The sequence below is a fragment of the Lytechinus variegatus genome, chromosome 1 (assembly GCF_018143015.1).
Source record: "Lytechinus variegatus isolate NC3 chromosome 1, Lvar_3.0, whole genome shotgun sequence".
Lineage (NCBI taxonomy): Eukaryota > Metazoa > Echinodermata > Echinoidea > Temnopleuroida > Toxopneustidae > Lytechinus > Lytechinus variegatus.
The window spans coordinates 85,346,670-85,361,240 of record NC_054740.1 but is presented as its reverse complement, the minus strand read 5'-3'; the positions used below and the strand labels follow the sequence as shown (position 1 = coordinate 85,361,240).

Genomic DNA, 14,571 nt, shown 5'->3' with positions numbered 1-14,571 from the left:
CCATTTCATACTGGATACAGAAAGCAGAATTGTATGGTTTACTGATTTGATTTAAGAAATTCTTCAATTTTTTAAATTTCTTTAATGCCTTTGCCCAATATGGATGGCTTATAGAGGCATTTTGATTTGGGATTATCTGTTCATCTGTCCAATTCATGTTCTTGTGATAACCTAGAAACTCTCTAGTGATTCAACTTTAAACTTGGCTGATAAATGCCTCAAGCAGGAACTATTTCTGATAAGGTTTTTGCCACAATGTCAAGGTCGAATGTCACAGAGGTCATTGTATACCCGCATAAAGCTTGTTTTTGCAAAAAAATAACAATTACTTTTGATGAATCATTATCAAAATTGCCTTTTTTTATTTTTGGAACATCCTATTGCAGCTGATTGTAACTTGATATGCACCAGCAAAATGTCTTTGTATACTCGCAATAGCGTTAGTTTGCTGAGACTATCCTGTGCCCAATGCCTCTCTTCAATGTAATCTTAATCCCATTCAATTTTTAATCCTATTTGTATTCCAAACCCTGACCAGACGTGCCTTAGACATCCAGAATGTGAGCCAGCCAAGAAGACCCGCGATTCAGTTTTCGTCAACATGAGGAAAGCCCTTTCCAACGTGGAAGACATCATCTACGACAAGTACGACAACAAGCGCATCTCTTCTCACTCTTCCCCAAACGGCATTACATCGTGGCCTAATATGCACAGTATCATGCAGGAGTTACATGTAGGTCTTGTTGCTATGTTTTTAGATTTAGTTATCCTAAAGTGTGTGTATAATATGTTGGTGGTTTTTTCATCTTTCTTAGGTTTCTACCACAGACTGGAACACTTAAAGGGGAAGTTCACCCTGAAGAAAAGTTTGCTGTAAAAGTAGTAGAAAAATATCAGGAAATATTGGTAAAACTTTGAGGAAAGTCCATTAAACAGTTCTCTTAATGATAAATTCTTGATTTGTGACATATTCAAGCAGCTGCCGCATGTTATTTAACATAAATTGCATGAATTTCACATTTTTAACGGTTCACTATAACTTTTTATTTTTCAGGAACAGGTGTGAAATGATTTGTCTATTGATATACTGAAGGTACAATAAAAACCATTATTAAATTTCGTGAGAATATGACACTGTTCTTTCACTACACGATATGTAGGAAAGTTGCTTCCATATGACGTCACAAATCAAATGATTAAAATACTTCATTCTTTGATGGATTTTCCTCAAACCTTCAGCAATATTTTTTATTCTTTTTTTCTGCTATTTTTACATTAAACTATTTGTCAGATGATCTTCCCCTTTAATTGATCGTCCTTATAAAAAGGTAATGAGATACACAGATCAGGGGCGGTATTCTGAGATGACATTCGTATAAATTACATTTTGCGTATCTATGATGATAAGAAACAGAGCAGTGCCTGCGTAGACATACTCATCGCGTATCTGGCCATTGCAACGCAGATTATTTGCTTGCGCCCATGTTACTTTGATGAAAAAATAAAATAAACTTTAAAAAAGAGGTTTGGGGCTATTTTATCTCCACGATGTTGATTTCATCATTATTTCTAAGTGAATTAACTCCAAATGTTGACATGAAAATGAAAAAAATATATATATCTATTAAGAATAACACCTTAACATTATTCCTGTACAATCAGGAAGTATTTCATAAGACTTTTCTTAAATTTTGTCTTTGAAATGATGCTTGAAAAGATGCAAAATAGACTTCAAAACATAGATAGGGTATTGTCTTTTTTTAAAAGAAATCTCTGTAAAGACGCGCAAGCGTATTTAAAATCAATAAATTGACAAAATCTCACTCCTTTGCCACACCTCCTGGCGGAATGGATTTTCATTGGTTGAGTAATATGAGAGAGCTATAAAAGCGTGTTTCTAATTGGATATTGATTGAAAAACAGCTGTGTCTTACAGAGATAAAATGAAGATAAAACTGTTCTCAGAATACCAATTCAGAGAGATTTTAAGGGTATTTTATCTCACTGATTTTAACGGAGATAAAATATTTTATTTTATCTGAGATAAAATGGATCTCAGAATACTACCCCAGGATAAATGAAACAAATTTCAGCTGAACAAAGATATGATTCTTATTAATTCTTATAAACCAAACAAATTTACGTTAACTATCTTTAAGTATGATTACTTGATAATGTCACAGATTTTTAACCAATCCATCAATTGTGTTATTCAAGCATGCTGTGGTATATATCTGTGGTGTAACTGTTTATCAGAGAGGGGGATCCAATAAAAATCTTAATTTTATGAATTTAGTGCACAAAGTGTAAGAAAAGTTAGATTGTTTGCAGTAATATATTGAATTCTTTTTCGTTAATCACAAAGCTGATCTAGTACACCTGAAGAAAAAAAGACTGAGGAAAGAAAATAAAGTGTAAGACAATATTTTATATTAGTGACATAGGTGATGTGCAAGCTCCCAATATTATTTTTGCAAATTTTCTAATTGGATAAGTATAATCTGAGTCTAGTGATGAATATTCATGGACTTCCTCATTAGGATCTGGTGGAAACCTCCAAAGTAACCCTTGCTGACGAACCTACAAGAACGAAGATGCAGCTAGCCATGGACCTGCTCGTCGACACCACCCAGGACTTTACAGACTCTGCCTATACTTCACATGAACACAGAGAAAGAATACTGACCTTATGTGAAAGGGCCCGGGCTAATCTGACGGCTCTCAATGACCATGGGAGAACGATAATGCATGTAAGTGATTGATGAAAGTTTATGAACGTAGACATTGTCTGATAAATTGAATTGTTTCTCAGTTTGTATTGATATTAGGGTGCAGGTCTGTGGTGAATGGATCTAACTTATCCTGGGTTTCATAACACAAATGTTAGTGATTGATCTTACGCTTTATTTTACAATTGATTGTACATTGTATTCAATGCAATCAATTGTGAAAAAAAAGTTCTAAAATGATTGCTAAGCTTTGTGTTATGAGCCCCTGAAGTGTTATTTGATGTTTATTGTTATATGTATGGCATTCAAGAATCATTCATAAATGATTTTTCGAGAGTGGTTGTTGTGCTTAAAGGATTGTTTATTCATATTTCTTGCTTGTTAAACTAAAGAAAAAGATGTAATCTTTACAATATATAAGATCTATTCTTGTATATCCCAGTACCAAGTTATTTTCAGCTGACATTTCCTTTCTGAAAATACTTGAACACCTGTTATCATTTCCTCTTGTCAGATTTGTGATGCAACCCCCCCCCCCCCACCCTGTATATGGGAAGACCATCAGTCAGATATTATCAGTCATCATTCTTACAGCTATCTTGTGCACCCCTTATGCCCGAAGTCAGTGTAATGCTGTATTCTAACTTTTCCTTTCAGATACCCTAATAGGCTTTTTACACTATGTTTTCTTAACCCTGTACTATCCTTAATCCCATACTATTTGTCTTCCTTTTTCACACGGCCAAATAATCTCCCTAAACCCAGTTAAGGAAATGCGTCCTTTCTCTCACACAATTCAGTAATCCCGGACTAGTGGTGGCAATTCATGAGCACTTACATTTTACTCTGATTGGACAACGGCGCTGGCTCCGTTGCCCCGAGGGCATACATTGAACACTGTCCTTAGCTTGGCTGGGTTTCTTTTCTCACAAGTGACTTTCAACTTCGGACTATCACTCTTAGCACAGCAATTGCTTGAATGACCCTGCTGTTATGCTGGGCCAAAATAATCCCATACTATAGGTGGGGCTAAATGGCAATTTAGTCCCACCTACAGTACAGGGGTTAAGGACATTTTTGCAAGTGTAAAAAGTGTATTGGTGTTTTTAAAATAGGATTTTGTGAATGTTTTTCTTGTCTGATTTTGTGCATAAAAGAGGCAGTAGAAGAAATAAGATACCATTTTTCACCAAGTCAATTTTTTTTTTACCCACAATTATGGGAGACACATTTATGTATTTTTTTGTTGGGGGGTGGGGCTTGGATTTCGAATCCCCTTGTTTCATTAGTTTTAGGGTAATTGGTTAGGTAAACATTTCGTCTAGGATTTATTCTGAGAATAAAGTTAATATTGATTCTTATTGATATATTTATCACAGGAATATATACATGTAGGGTATTTTATTTCATATTGTTTTTTGTATGTAATTTGTGTTATTATGTTTATATGTAATATGTTTATATTGATATGAAATGTTAATCCATTCGGGGAGGGAGTGGTGCATTTTTGTGTTTCCCCAATTTTCTCTTCCTCAATGAAGATCTGATTGATGTGAATGGATGATGTGTGTTGACCAGTGTGAAGAATGATGGCCATGCCGTGTTTAATGTACTATATGAGCACCCCAAGACAGCTAGAACAACAAGGAATGTTTTCATACCCAGAAGGCTCGGTGAAAATATTCCATACCCCTAATTGGGAACTGCCCTATGGGCGCCAAGAGAACAAGACTCGATCCTGTGTAATTAGAAATCTATCAGTCCAAATGAACATTGGCGAGGGAATGAGAAGATAAGGGATGGAGGGGGAGGGGCTAGGCTTGCTGAATCTTCCTTCCTCTCCTGGGCCCCCATCTTACAAAGAGTTAAGATTGATCGAATCAGTTGTAACTCTATGGAAATCCATCAGTGTCATAATTTTTTATACAGGAAATTTGCAAAATGTCCTTTGTAAACATAGGAGAACACACCAATTTGTCAAGAAATCAATGAATTTGTGCATATACAGTTGACGCCGAAAGTTTACATACACCCATGGAATTTAGTGAAATTGGTTTGTTTTCCAAACTGTAAAATTTACTATATCTTCAGAAATATAAATACTACCATGAATTTTATGTCAAATGAAAGAGCATGTTAAGCTCTCTCACATGATTGGAATGCCGCTGGATTAAAGTAAATTTCAGGTGGATTTTTTTTAAAAAGAAAAAAAAAGTAATATTTGTGACAAATGTATTCTATTGTTTGTCATTATATTTTCAAAAATTGTTTCATAGAAATAGATAAATGTTAAATCTATGATTTATATTGCTTTTTCTATCATGAAATGTCACCACTGAACAAAAATGTGTAATCTGAAATGTTTGTGTGAAGAAGTAATTAGCACAAATATAAAAAGTTTTTGTCAAGGTTTTATTTTTAATTTGACTAAAATATGAAGAATTTTTTGGGAATAAAACACCTCAATATTTTCACCTGCTGATGACAAAGCAATGTGATGAAGGGGCATGATATACTCATTTGTTTGATATCAAATTTGTCATGATAGCATAAATACTTCATAAGATACAGTGAATTTTATGATGCTTCGCAAGTGTCATCTTTTCTTTGAATTTCCTGGGTGTATGTAAACTTTTGGCCTCAACTGTACATTCATATCTAGAATTTTTTTTAACAAACATGCATTTTATATGTTGACTTTGCTGACTTTCCATAGTTGCAATTGATCGGATCAATATCAACTATTTGTAAGATGTGCAGATGCTCATCTTACAACACACACAACAAATCTGACACATGCAACTTGTAAAGAACCTGCCCTCTAACACAATCCTATATGTTTATTCTGTGAGTAAGGAAGATGGACGAGAGGGGGGAGGGTCACTATAATTTTAAAAAAATCCTTGATCTACAACACAATACATTCCCCAGATGTTGTTAAATAGACATTTTCCATTATATGTAGACAATTTGAAAAATGCTCATTGAAACATCATAGCCATCTTGTGAGAACATCTCACGTGGGATTGCCTTTATGTCCTGCCTATGTAGGAAATGAGTTTCTTGTAATTTCCTCTCTACCTTGCATAGAAGGACCCTAATCAAAGATGCAGCTTGTTCTGCTTGTAAATTGCCTCATTTCACATCTGGGGGGGGGTCACAAAGAGTTTATATCATATGTGCGCAAGCATTTAAGCAGTCACACTTAGATCTGTGAAACACCCTCCGATGTACATGTAGTATATCCATAGAGCACTTAAAAATCCTTGTCCAAATCTTACTGATCACTACATTATACTTTCCAACTTGTAGAAATTTATATCCATGTTTTTTTTACTCAGAATCAACTTTATTTCTTTGCTGGAAGTCTTTATGTCTGAATACACATTTTCAGTTAAGATGTATGTGGAGGCAAAGGCTTAAAGTATGTGAATATAAATTCTAATGCATTTTTAGTCCAGTTGCATGGCTTTTTACAAACATGATGATAAGATGGGTATCAGTATTGTAGCTGCTTTACATGAATAATGGCTCAAGGAACAGATTTACATAGTTGAATTTCCTGGAAATTGTATCAAGGGTAGCAAGGGATAGATTTTCATTTCAGACAAAAATTCTTGCCAATCTCCATTTTTTGCATGAAACTGCAATTGATATCCTTTGTGCTTATTCCTGGAAAGTCAAGTTTTTGTCTCGCCTGCATAGCAATGCAAGACTTTAGGCGCCGCTTTTCTGATGGGGTCAACATCATATCTTAACCTAAGGTTAAATTTTTGTAATGACCTCATAACTTAGAAAGTATATGGACCTAGTTCACTAAACTTGGACATAAGAGTGATCACGTATCACTGAACATCCTGTGCAAGTTTCAAGTCACATGATTAAGGTCAAAGGTCATTTAGAGTCAATGAACTTAGACTATGTGGGGGATCAATATCAAAATGTTAACCTGAGGGGCAAGTTTTTAAAATGTAATCATAACTTACAAAGTATATGGACCTAGTTCATGAAATTTACACATAAGGGTAATGAAGTATCACTGAATATCTTGCTTGAGGTTCAGGTCAAGGTCAAAGGTCATTTAGGGTCAATGAATTTCTGGCATGTTGGGAGTATTTGTTGAATTTTCATCCTAACTTTAAATTTTTATGGAGTTAGTTCATAAAACTTAACGTAAGAGTAATCAAGCATCAATGAACATCCTGTGCGAATTTCAGGTCACATGACCAAGGTCAAAGGTCATTTAGGGTCAATGAACTAAGGTCATGTTGGGGGTCTTTGGCATCATAACTTCTTAAGTTTATGGCCCGAATTCACAAAGGAGGTTTAAACCCCGAGGGGGTTTAAACCCCCTCCTAGGTTTTTTAGTCCATGGTTTAAACCCCGAGGGGTTTAAAACCCCCTCTCTGTTTCACGAACGATGGTTTCTTTAGTCCATGGTTTAAAATTAAACCATGGTTTAAACCATGGTTTATTTTAGACCACGGTTCTGAGCATGCTCAGTAGAGCGTATGTTGTCTGCTACGTCTTTGCTGACCACGGCAAACAGGGTTCGAAAATCCAAAATCTGGGGTATAAAATACCGAAATTTGCAATCTCAATCGATTACATGAAATGAAAGTACATTAAAAACTTATTCATTGTTGGATGAGTCGATTGTATTGTACATCCGCTATTTTTTAGATACATCACAAAATGCAATAAAAATGAAAATTTGTCTCAACCATTGCGGTCGTCTGCGCGTCGACGATAATCTCACGTCGGTCCCATCCGTAAACATCGATGTCATGTTTATAATCATTGAATAAATTTAATTCGGCTGAAAATAAAATGACAACAAACAGATGTAATATAAAGATTACTCGATGAAACTTGAGGTATGAATATAATTACTTCAACAGTTTCAGTAGTAGTAGTATCTTATCAGATCGCTTTCTCTTAATACTTACATTTTTGGTGGTAAGCGGCATATTTAATATGAAAATCGGCTGTTGATTTTGCATGTCTACGATCTCGATCGCTTAGCTTAGCTGAGGCTGAGAGTAACAACGCGCATGCCCGTATATAGTCGTCCGGCAACCAATATTCTAAAAGTATGGATCTTCTAATGCTTTTTCAGTATAAAAACAACAGTCATAACAAAGATTGTCGATCAGCTGTTCTTACGTCATAATCAAAATTGCGAACGACCTTTGAATCCAGTTCCATCGCCAAGAATATTTTTAAAAAATCAATTCAAATGTAAATTCTAGAAAGAACACGTCCCAAAATTTTCTGAAGTAAACTTTATCCTCCAATTTGTTTATTTTCCTTTCTTAAAATTGAGACCGCCCTGATATTTTCCCTAAATCTTGACTTTATTTTGTTAATGGTAATCAAAAGTGCATCCCATAACTCTAGCACGCATAAAAATAAATATTTGTGGATCACTGAAACATTGGCTGAAATCCCTACTCAAAATAGTTTAGTTCTTTTATGATGGTAAAAATACAAGATCATTCAAAATCGAAATAAAACATGTATTTGGGACGAGATGACCCGACTTTTGGAAAGATAACCTTTTTTTTGGGGGGGGGGTGGGGTAGTTGTAGCTAGAATTAGAAGTTTATTTCATTCCCAAAAAAATTAGAGGTTTATCATATATATTTCCTGAATATTTTTTTATCAAAAAAAATTATATCAATTTCTATTTCTCATTTCAATTTGAAACTTTTCTCAATATTGAAGTGAAAGTGATGAAGTGTTCTCTCTCGATCTCATTATCTTTCTCTTGTTGCCGCTCATTTTCTTTCTATATCTGTCACACACACTAGCGTACCTACGGGGGGCAGACTGCCCCCCCCCCCCTGACGAGTCACAACCAATATAATGCAAGGAACCTATCCTTGCCCCCCCCCCTGACGAGTTGTTTTTTTTTTGCTTGTCCATTTTTTTCTGGTACGAAATCCTTTTGTGATTGAAGACCCCTTTTTTGTCATTTTTTGCGGACGATTTTGCCCCCCCCTCCCCCTGTGGAAAATCCTAGGTACGCTACTGCACACACATTCACCATCCTACTACCTTTTTCTCTCTGTCACCCCCCCCCCTTGCTCTTTCGAAAATGCATCAACAGAATACCTGTAATAAGAAGCATCTTACATCAAAGCAGTTTAAATATTTCAAAGTTAGCTATTTTTTATTTCAATATTTCAAGGCGGTATACATAGAGAAATCATGAAAATTTCAATATTCAAGCATATAATTATTTCCTGTTTTAATGATTGTACAACAAAATACCTTGGCAAAAAAATATAATGGAAATATTTTCAAATGTCAAATTCATTAGTGTACATTCTATAGGCATATAACATTCTCAGTACATGTACATGTAATGTATTAATCCAATAAACAATGTTTCTCCCCCCCCCCAAAAAAAAAATATATCAAGTTCCAATAACACCTAGCAAAGCCAGTGCATCTACTTTGACTTCACTCCCTTCACGCTTATTTTTTGTAACTGTGTTGACATTAATAAAAAATTGATTTTATTTTTTAAAGTGATTTTTTTTATTAATTTGATTATCCAATTAATTCATTTTCATACATACCAAATTCTGTTAATAAGTTAGTTTAGATCATTAATGTATTTAATTTGTTAAAAATCAATATAAATATCAAGCATTCCCAGAATTAAACAATCATCTTTATTTCCCTCAACCATGGAATACGGCAACTTCAAATCCAGCACTGCCTCAAGTTACACCACCCAAACAACCAAGTGCATCTACTCTGATTTCGTTTCCCATTCTAGGTGAATATGTCTGACAATATATCTGACATCCCCCCCCCCCATAATATATATAAGGGGGTACTTACTACTTATAACAAAGTGCACAATACAATTTTCCTACTAGTGAAAATCCTTTGAAGCAAGCACTATAAAATTGCATTCTTAATCCTTATTGTAATACATGATTACAAAATACTCTTGCATATATAAGAACTTTAAATAAAACCTAATCAAACATCCTGCCCCCCCCTCCACTTCAAATCCATCATTGACTGAAAGACATATCTCAATAAATCAACCGTGTAAAGAACATTTATCTTTTAAATATTTTATGAAACAAAAATATGTTTAATAATCTATTGAAATAAACAGTTCTTAAATTAGGAAATGCATCCTCACAAAATGAAAGGTCATTCTTCTTTTTTATGCTTGTTGCAATTTATACACAAATAATGATTGCAAATGTGAAAACTCCATGTCCAGTTGAAGCTATTTTGAATAAAAGCTATCTCACATAGTGGACCTCTCAAAATACTTCCCAAATCATAATATGATAACATTATCAAGAGTATTCATCACTTTCCTTGAAACAAAATAATAAAACCCTCCCAACTGAGATGAATGTGACACATTGTTGAAATTTATAAATCTGCAAAAGAACAGAAGTTCATCTATTTCTTTCACCACGAGGACAAATTCTACAAATTCATTTCTGTCTGAGGTATCAAGGAAACATTCCCAGACTGATGGAATTTTCTTCAAAATCGCATTCCTCTTCAAGGTAATTTAGTATAATTAAAATTACCATGCCTTTTTCCCCTTTTCCATTGACCCTTTCTGCCAGAATATTTTTTGGCCAGACTCATATATCAGATGTAGTTGAAATACTGTAGCAAATTAAACATGATCCCCAAATCAAGTACATGTACATGTAATTACAAGATCATGTTAATTGGATGCACAATACACTGACCAGTACACACAAAATAATCTGAATATACTACAGATATGTAGTAAGGTATTTAGAGGTAAAGAGGGATTTATAAAACTGAACTGGGAGGGTGAATCATTTGAAGTATGAAAAGGGCTTCAATATATGTATGTTACCAGATTCAAGCAATTCAATGAACTGTGCACTGAATATTGTATACTTCTGAAAAGAATGCATTGCATTGTTGTCTGTTTTTAAAGAAATTTTATAATCAAGTCTTTAATGTTTTCAAAAGTTCAATTTATGGTTCCGAGAACAATCAGAAAACACAATGTACATTGGTGTCAGAAGCTGAACCTATCAAGTAGAGAGTTACCAGTACGTTAAACAACATACATCTTTGACAACTTGATTTATAGTATGTGTTTTACAACTGTACTGTTACTATATGTTATGTACTTAAATGCATTTCAATATTGAATTTTTTACCCTACAGCAATACCACAAACCTTTGTTCTGCAAATGGAATTTGAATTACCCATCTCAAGGAAAAAAGAATTATCTGTCAGAAGAGTTTGAGCTGGTAGAAGTGCATGCCATTAGAATTGAAGTTCAATGGAAGAAACATGGTCTAGACTTTATAAAGAGTACAAGATGAGAGTGAAAGAACATGATATGAGATTGAAAGAGCATGAAATGAGATTGAAAGACACAATATGAGCTTGAAGGAGCACAAACTACGAATGGACGTTTTGAATAAAGAGAGAGGTTGCTGAAGCTAAGCTGCAGGAATCACAGGGTTATAATCAATTTATCAACAAATAAAGAAGTGAAGTATTCTTCATAAATTTGAATGAACTCTGTGTTTCTATGTTCTTAATGCTTTTGCCATTGTTATAGGCATTCCTCTCCACATGAAGTTGGAAGGGGAATGTAAGAAGCATATGGCCCAATCCCCCCCGGCTCTTGATGTAGACATGTGTCCCATCAATTGCACCTTTCACTCCTGGAAATCTAACAGTCAGATAGAACTGTCTCCGAGTTGCTTCAACTTCTTCTCTTGTAGGAATCTTCATGTATTGCCTCTTCCTTCTTGCTTCAGCTTCTGACACATTGATGACTGCGATATTGCTGCCTCATCACCATGCATCTTTTAAAATGATCCTGTAAAATAAAAACAAACCATATGGTTAATGGGTGAGGTGATTGTTTTGAGGTAATTTAAAACATTTCATTGAAGCACATACAGATGTTAAACAATGAATATTCATCTTGTACAAATATCATACAATTTTCTCCAATATATTTTAACAAGTGGAACGCCTTTGGCAGTCTCGCCATCATTATGCGATTCAATATAGCAGCAGTGCTGACTTCAAAAACAACTATTGAATAATTTTTTGCCCAGTGCTTTAATGACTTTTTACCTTGAAGTTTTGCACATCTTTTGATTAAAGGTAAAAAAAAAATAATTGGGTTGTACAGTACCCGAACAATGTACCATCAATTTTTAATTTCAGCCAAGTCGTCACTAGTGAATTATATTTGTGACATAAATTGAGGAAACAGAATTGAAATTAATAGAGAAGTGACATAGAAGCATTTTTTGTGATATATGAATAAATTTTGCATAAATTAACATAATTTTCTAGTCAAAATTTCAAGTCTGTGTGGAAATTTGGGGACCCTCATGTACATGTAGCTCTACCAGACAGATGAAAAAAAAATCAAAATTGGTCTACAAATACAGAAGCATTTTTTTTTATTATGAATTTTGCATAAATTAGCATGAATAAATTTTGCATAAATTAGCATAATTTTATATTCAAAATTTCAAAATTTTGTGTGCAAGTTTGGTGAACTTCATGAAGCTCTACAACGGGTTAATGGCAAAATTTATAACTCTAACCTGACATAACAGTTGTAAAAGCAGAGCCTCACTACTGCTGTGGTAGTTTTGGAATTTTTAAATTATGCAAGTCATAGGTACTTGACTGTTGCTGAAATGATACTCTTATTTATGTGCTCCTTCTCTGATTTCTAGATATTGTCATGTCATCAGCTTTATCTGGAGTCCTAAAACAATCTCAGTCATTTAGATTTAACAGTGCCAAGAAACATTCAATAATCGTTTATGAAAAGTTAAATTACTTACCCACTGCATAAAAATGGAGAGTTGTCAACACCTGCAAATAAACAGGAAGTTGATCTATCCTCTGAGCTGTGTGTCCCTCTTCATTTCGGCTTCCAGCATATTGGTGATGGTTTCTTTTGACAGTCGATACTGATCTCGAGATGGCCCATCCTTGTACGATTTCGATGGATTTTTAGCATCATGTAGCCCACAATGTCTTGGGAAAGGTAGCTGTATGCAGAAGAGTTGAATATTATTTTTAATTCTTTTATTTTGTGATCTTTATAATCATTCCAAACTGTACATGTGCATGTAGATTTGATCTGCCAACATAATTACTGCAATCTTAATTTACTTCCTGAGATTAACAAAAACTACATTCAAGCCATTTCATTTCTTCAGTCTAAATATTTCATGTTCGATATCTTAAATCATTTCAATAATACTTTTAAACAAATCAAAACAATGTAAATCAAATTAATAATCATACCTCTTAGTAATTTAAAGCTGTGAAGAAGATGGAGATAATCCATAGAGACCTACACTGTATGGTACCTCTGATGCCGATGTAATTCTGTGAAACAATGGTCAAATTGAAAAAAAAAAATTCATTGGTTTATCACTTTTTAAATGCAAATCTCACAGTAAACACTGTGAATGATAAATAAATAAAAAAAACATTGTAATAATTTGTTTGAAACTGGAATATGCCTTTCAAAATTAGGCCTAGGCGTAACGACTTAACTTAAATCTTTTTTTTTTTGTGGGGGGGGCTCTATTTTCTCTATTTGTAAGTGAAAAGACTTTAGACCAAATTTTGAGTAATCAACTCTTTAATATTCCTACAGCCTCAAAAATTGGCCTGTGCTGAAAGCAAAAAGGTAGGTCTCGATCTACAAATGTATATTTTGAATTTGAAATGCAATTTAGGCTTTTTAGTAGGCCTACAAAGTTTAGTCAAGGCAAATTCAAAATCAAATTGAAAAAAAAAAAAATTCTTTCTGACTCCGAGTTTCTCCTCTTAAAATGCACCAAATAGTACAAAAATTATATAGATTTAGATATTTCATTTTCATCTTGACATTGACAAATTAAGATATAGATGGCATAATAATATAAATATCCTCGTGAAGCTCATAAAACAATTCAGCCCGGCCCGCGGCTGAGCACCTTCAATTCGTTCAACAACACAGCGACAAAATATCCCAACACTTAAATGCACGGATGGGACTGTGGTAATACACACGCGACGATAAAGTGCATCGTCTGGACTTGTCAATACCAAAACCTCGTTCGCAATCATGAAAAACAACACTACCAATTTCATATAACTGCTTAAAACGTATCAATATATTCCAGAGAAGGAAAGTGGGAATTTTTTTTACGAATTCAAAAAAGAATACTTACGAATTTCTAATCAAGAAGACCACTTGTCAGGTCCAGGACCGCAAGAAGAATTTTCTTCGCTTCACGGATTTTTCACAAACTCCTCAAGTGCGCATGCTCGTAAAATTAAACCATGGTTTAAACCACATCTAAGAGCAGACTAAAAAATATGACGTTTCATGACGTTTTATGACGCATTTAAACCCCCTCGGGGTTTAAACCTCTTTTGTGAAACGCAAATGAAAAACCCAGCTCGGGTTTAAACCAGGAGGGGGTTTAAACCACCAAAAACCAGGAGCTAGGTTTTTCGTGAATTCGGGCCCTTAAGTTTATGGATCTAGTTCATGAAACATATTAGACATATTTTTGGTAATCAAGTATAAATGATTGTTTGCACACATCTGTAGATCACATGCTCATGGTCAAAGGTCATTTTGGTTCAATGGAGAGTATTTTGTTATCATATTAATTTTTTTTGAATAATTATTCAATAGCTGTTTTTAGAGTCAGCACTGCTGCGATATCGAATGGCGTGATACAGGCAAGACTGCCAGAGGTGTTCTATTTGTTATATGTTTCCTTTCCTTTACTTTTTTTAATTTTATTCTACTTAAAACCTCCA

General features: G+C 34.2%; 1 protein-coding gene and 1 long non-coding RNA gene across 2 annotated transcripts in view; one reads left to right on the top strand and one right to left on the bottom strand.

Moving 5' to 3' along the window:
* LOC121432088 (alpha-catulin-like) overlaps positions 1–14,571 on the top strand; it is a 43,150-nt gene that overhangs the window by 14,563 nt on the left and 14,016 nt on the right. The window contains exons 6-7 of the mRNA XM_041629940.1: positions 539–733; positions 2,541–2,750. Of these exons, the coding sequence (XP_041485874.1) occupies positions 539–733; positions 2,541–2,750 (405 nt within the window). The remainder of the gene's footprint in view (positions 1–538; positions 734–2,540; positions 2,751–14,571) is intronic.
* Positions 11,393–14,200, bottom strand: LOC121426051. Its single transcript, XR_005971553.1, has 4 exons — positions 13,971–14,200; positions 13,054–13,137; positions 12,585–12,794; positions 11,393–11,593 (listed from the first exon to the last, which is right to left on the bottom strand). It is a non-coding gene; the product is annotated as an uncharacterized LOC121426051 (long non-coding RNA).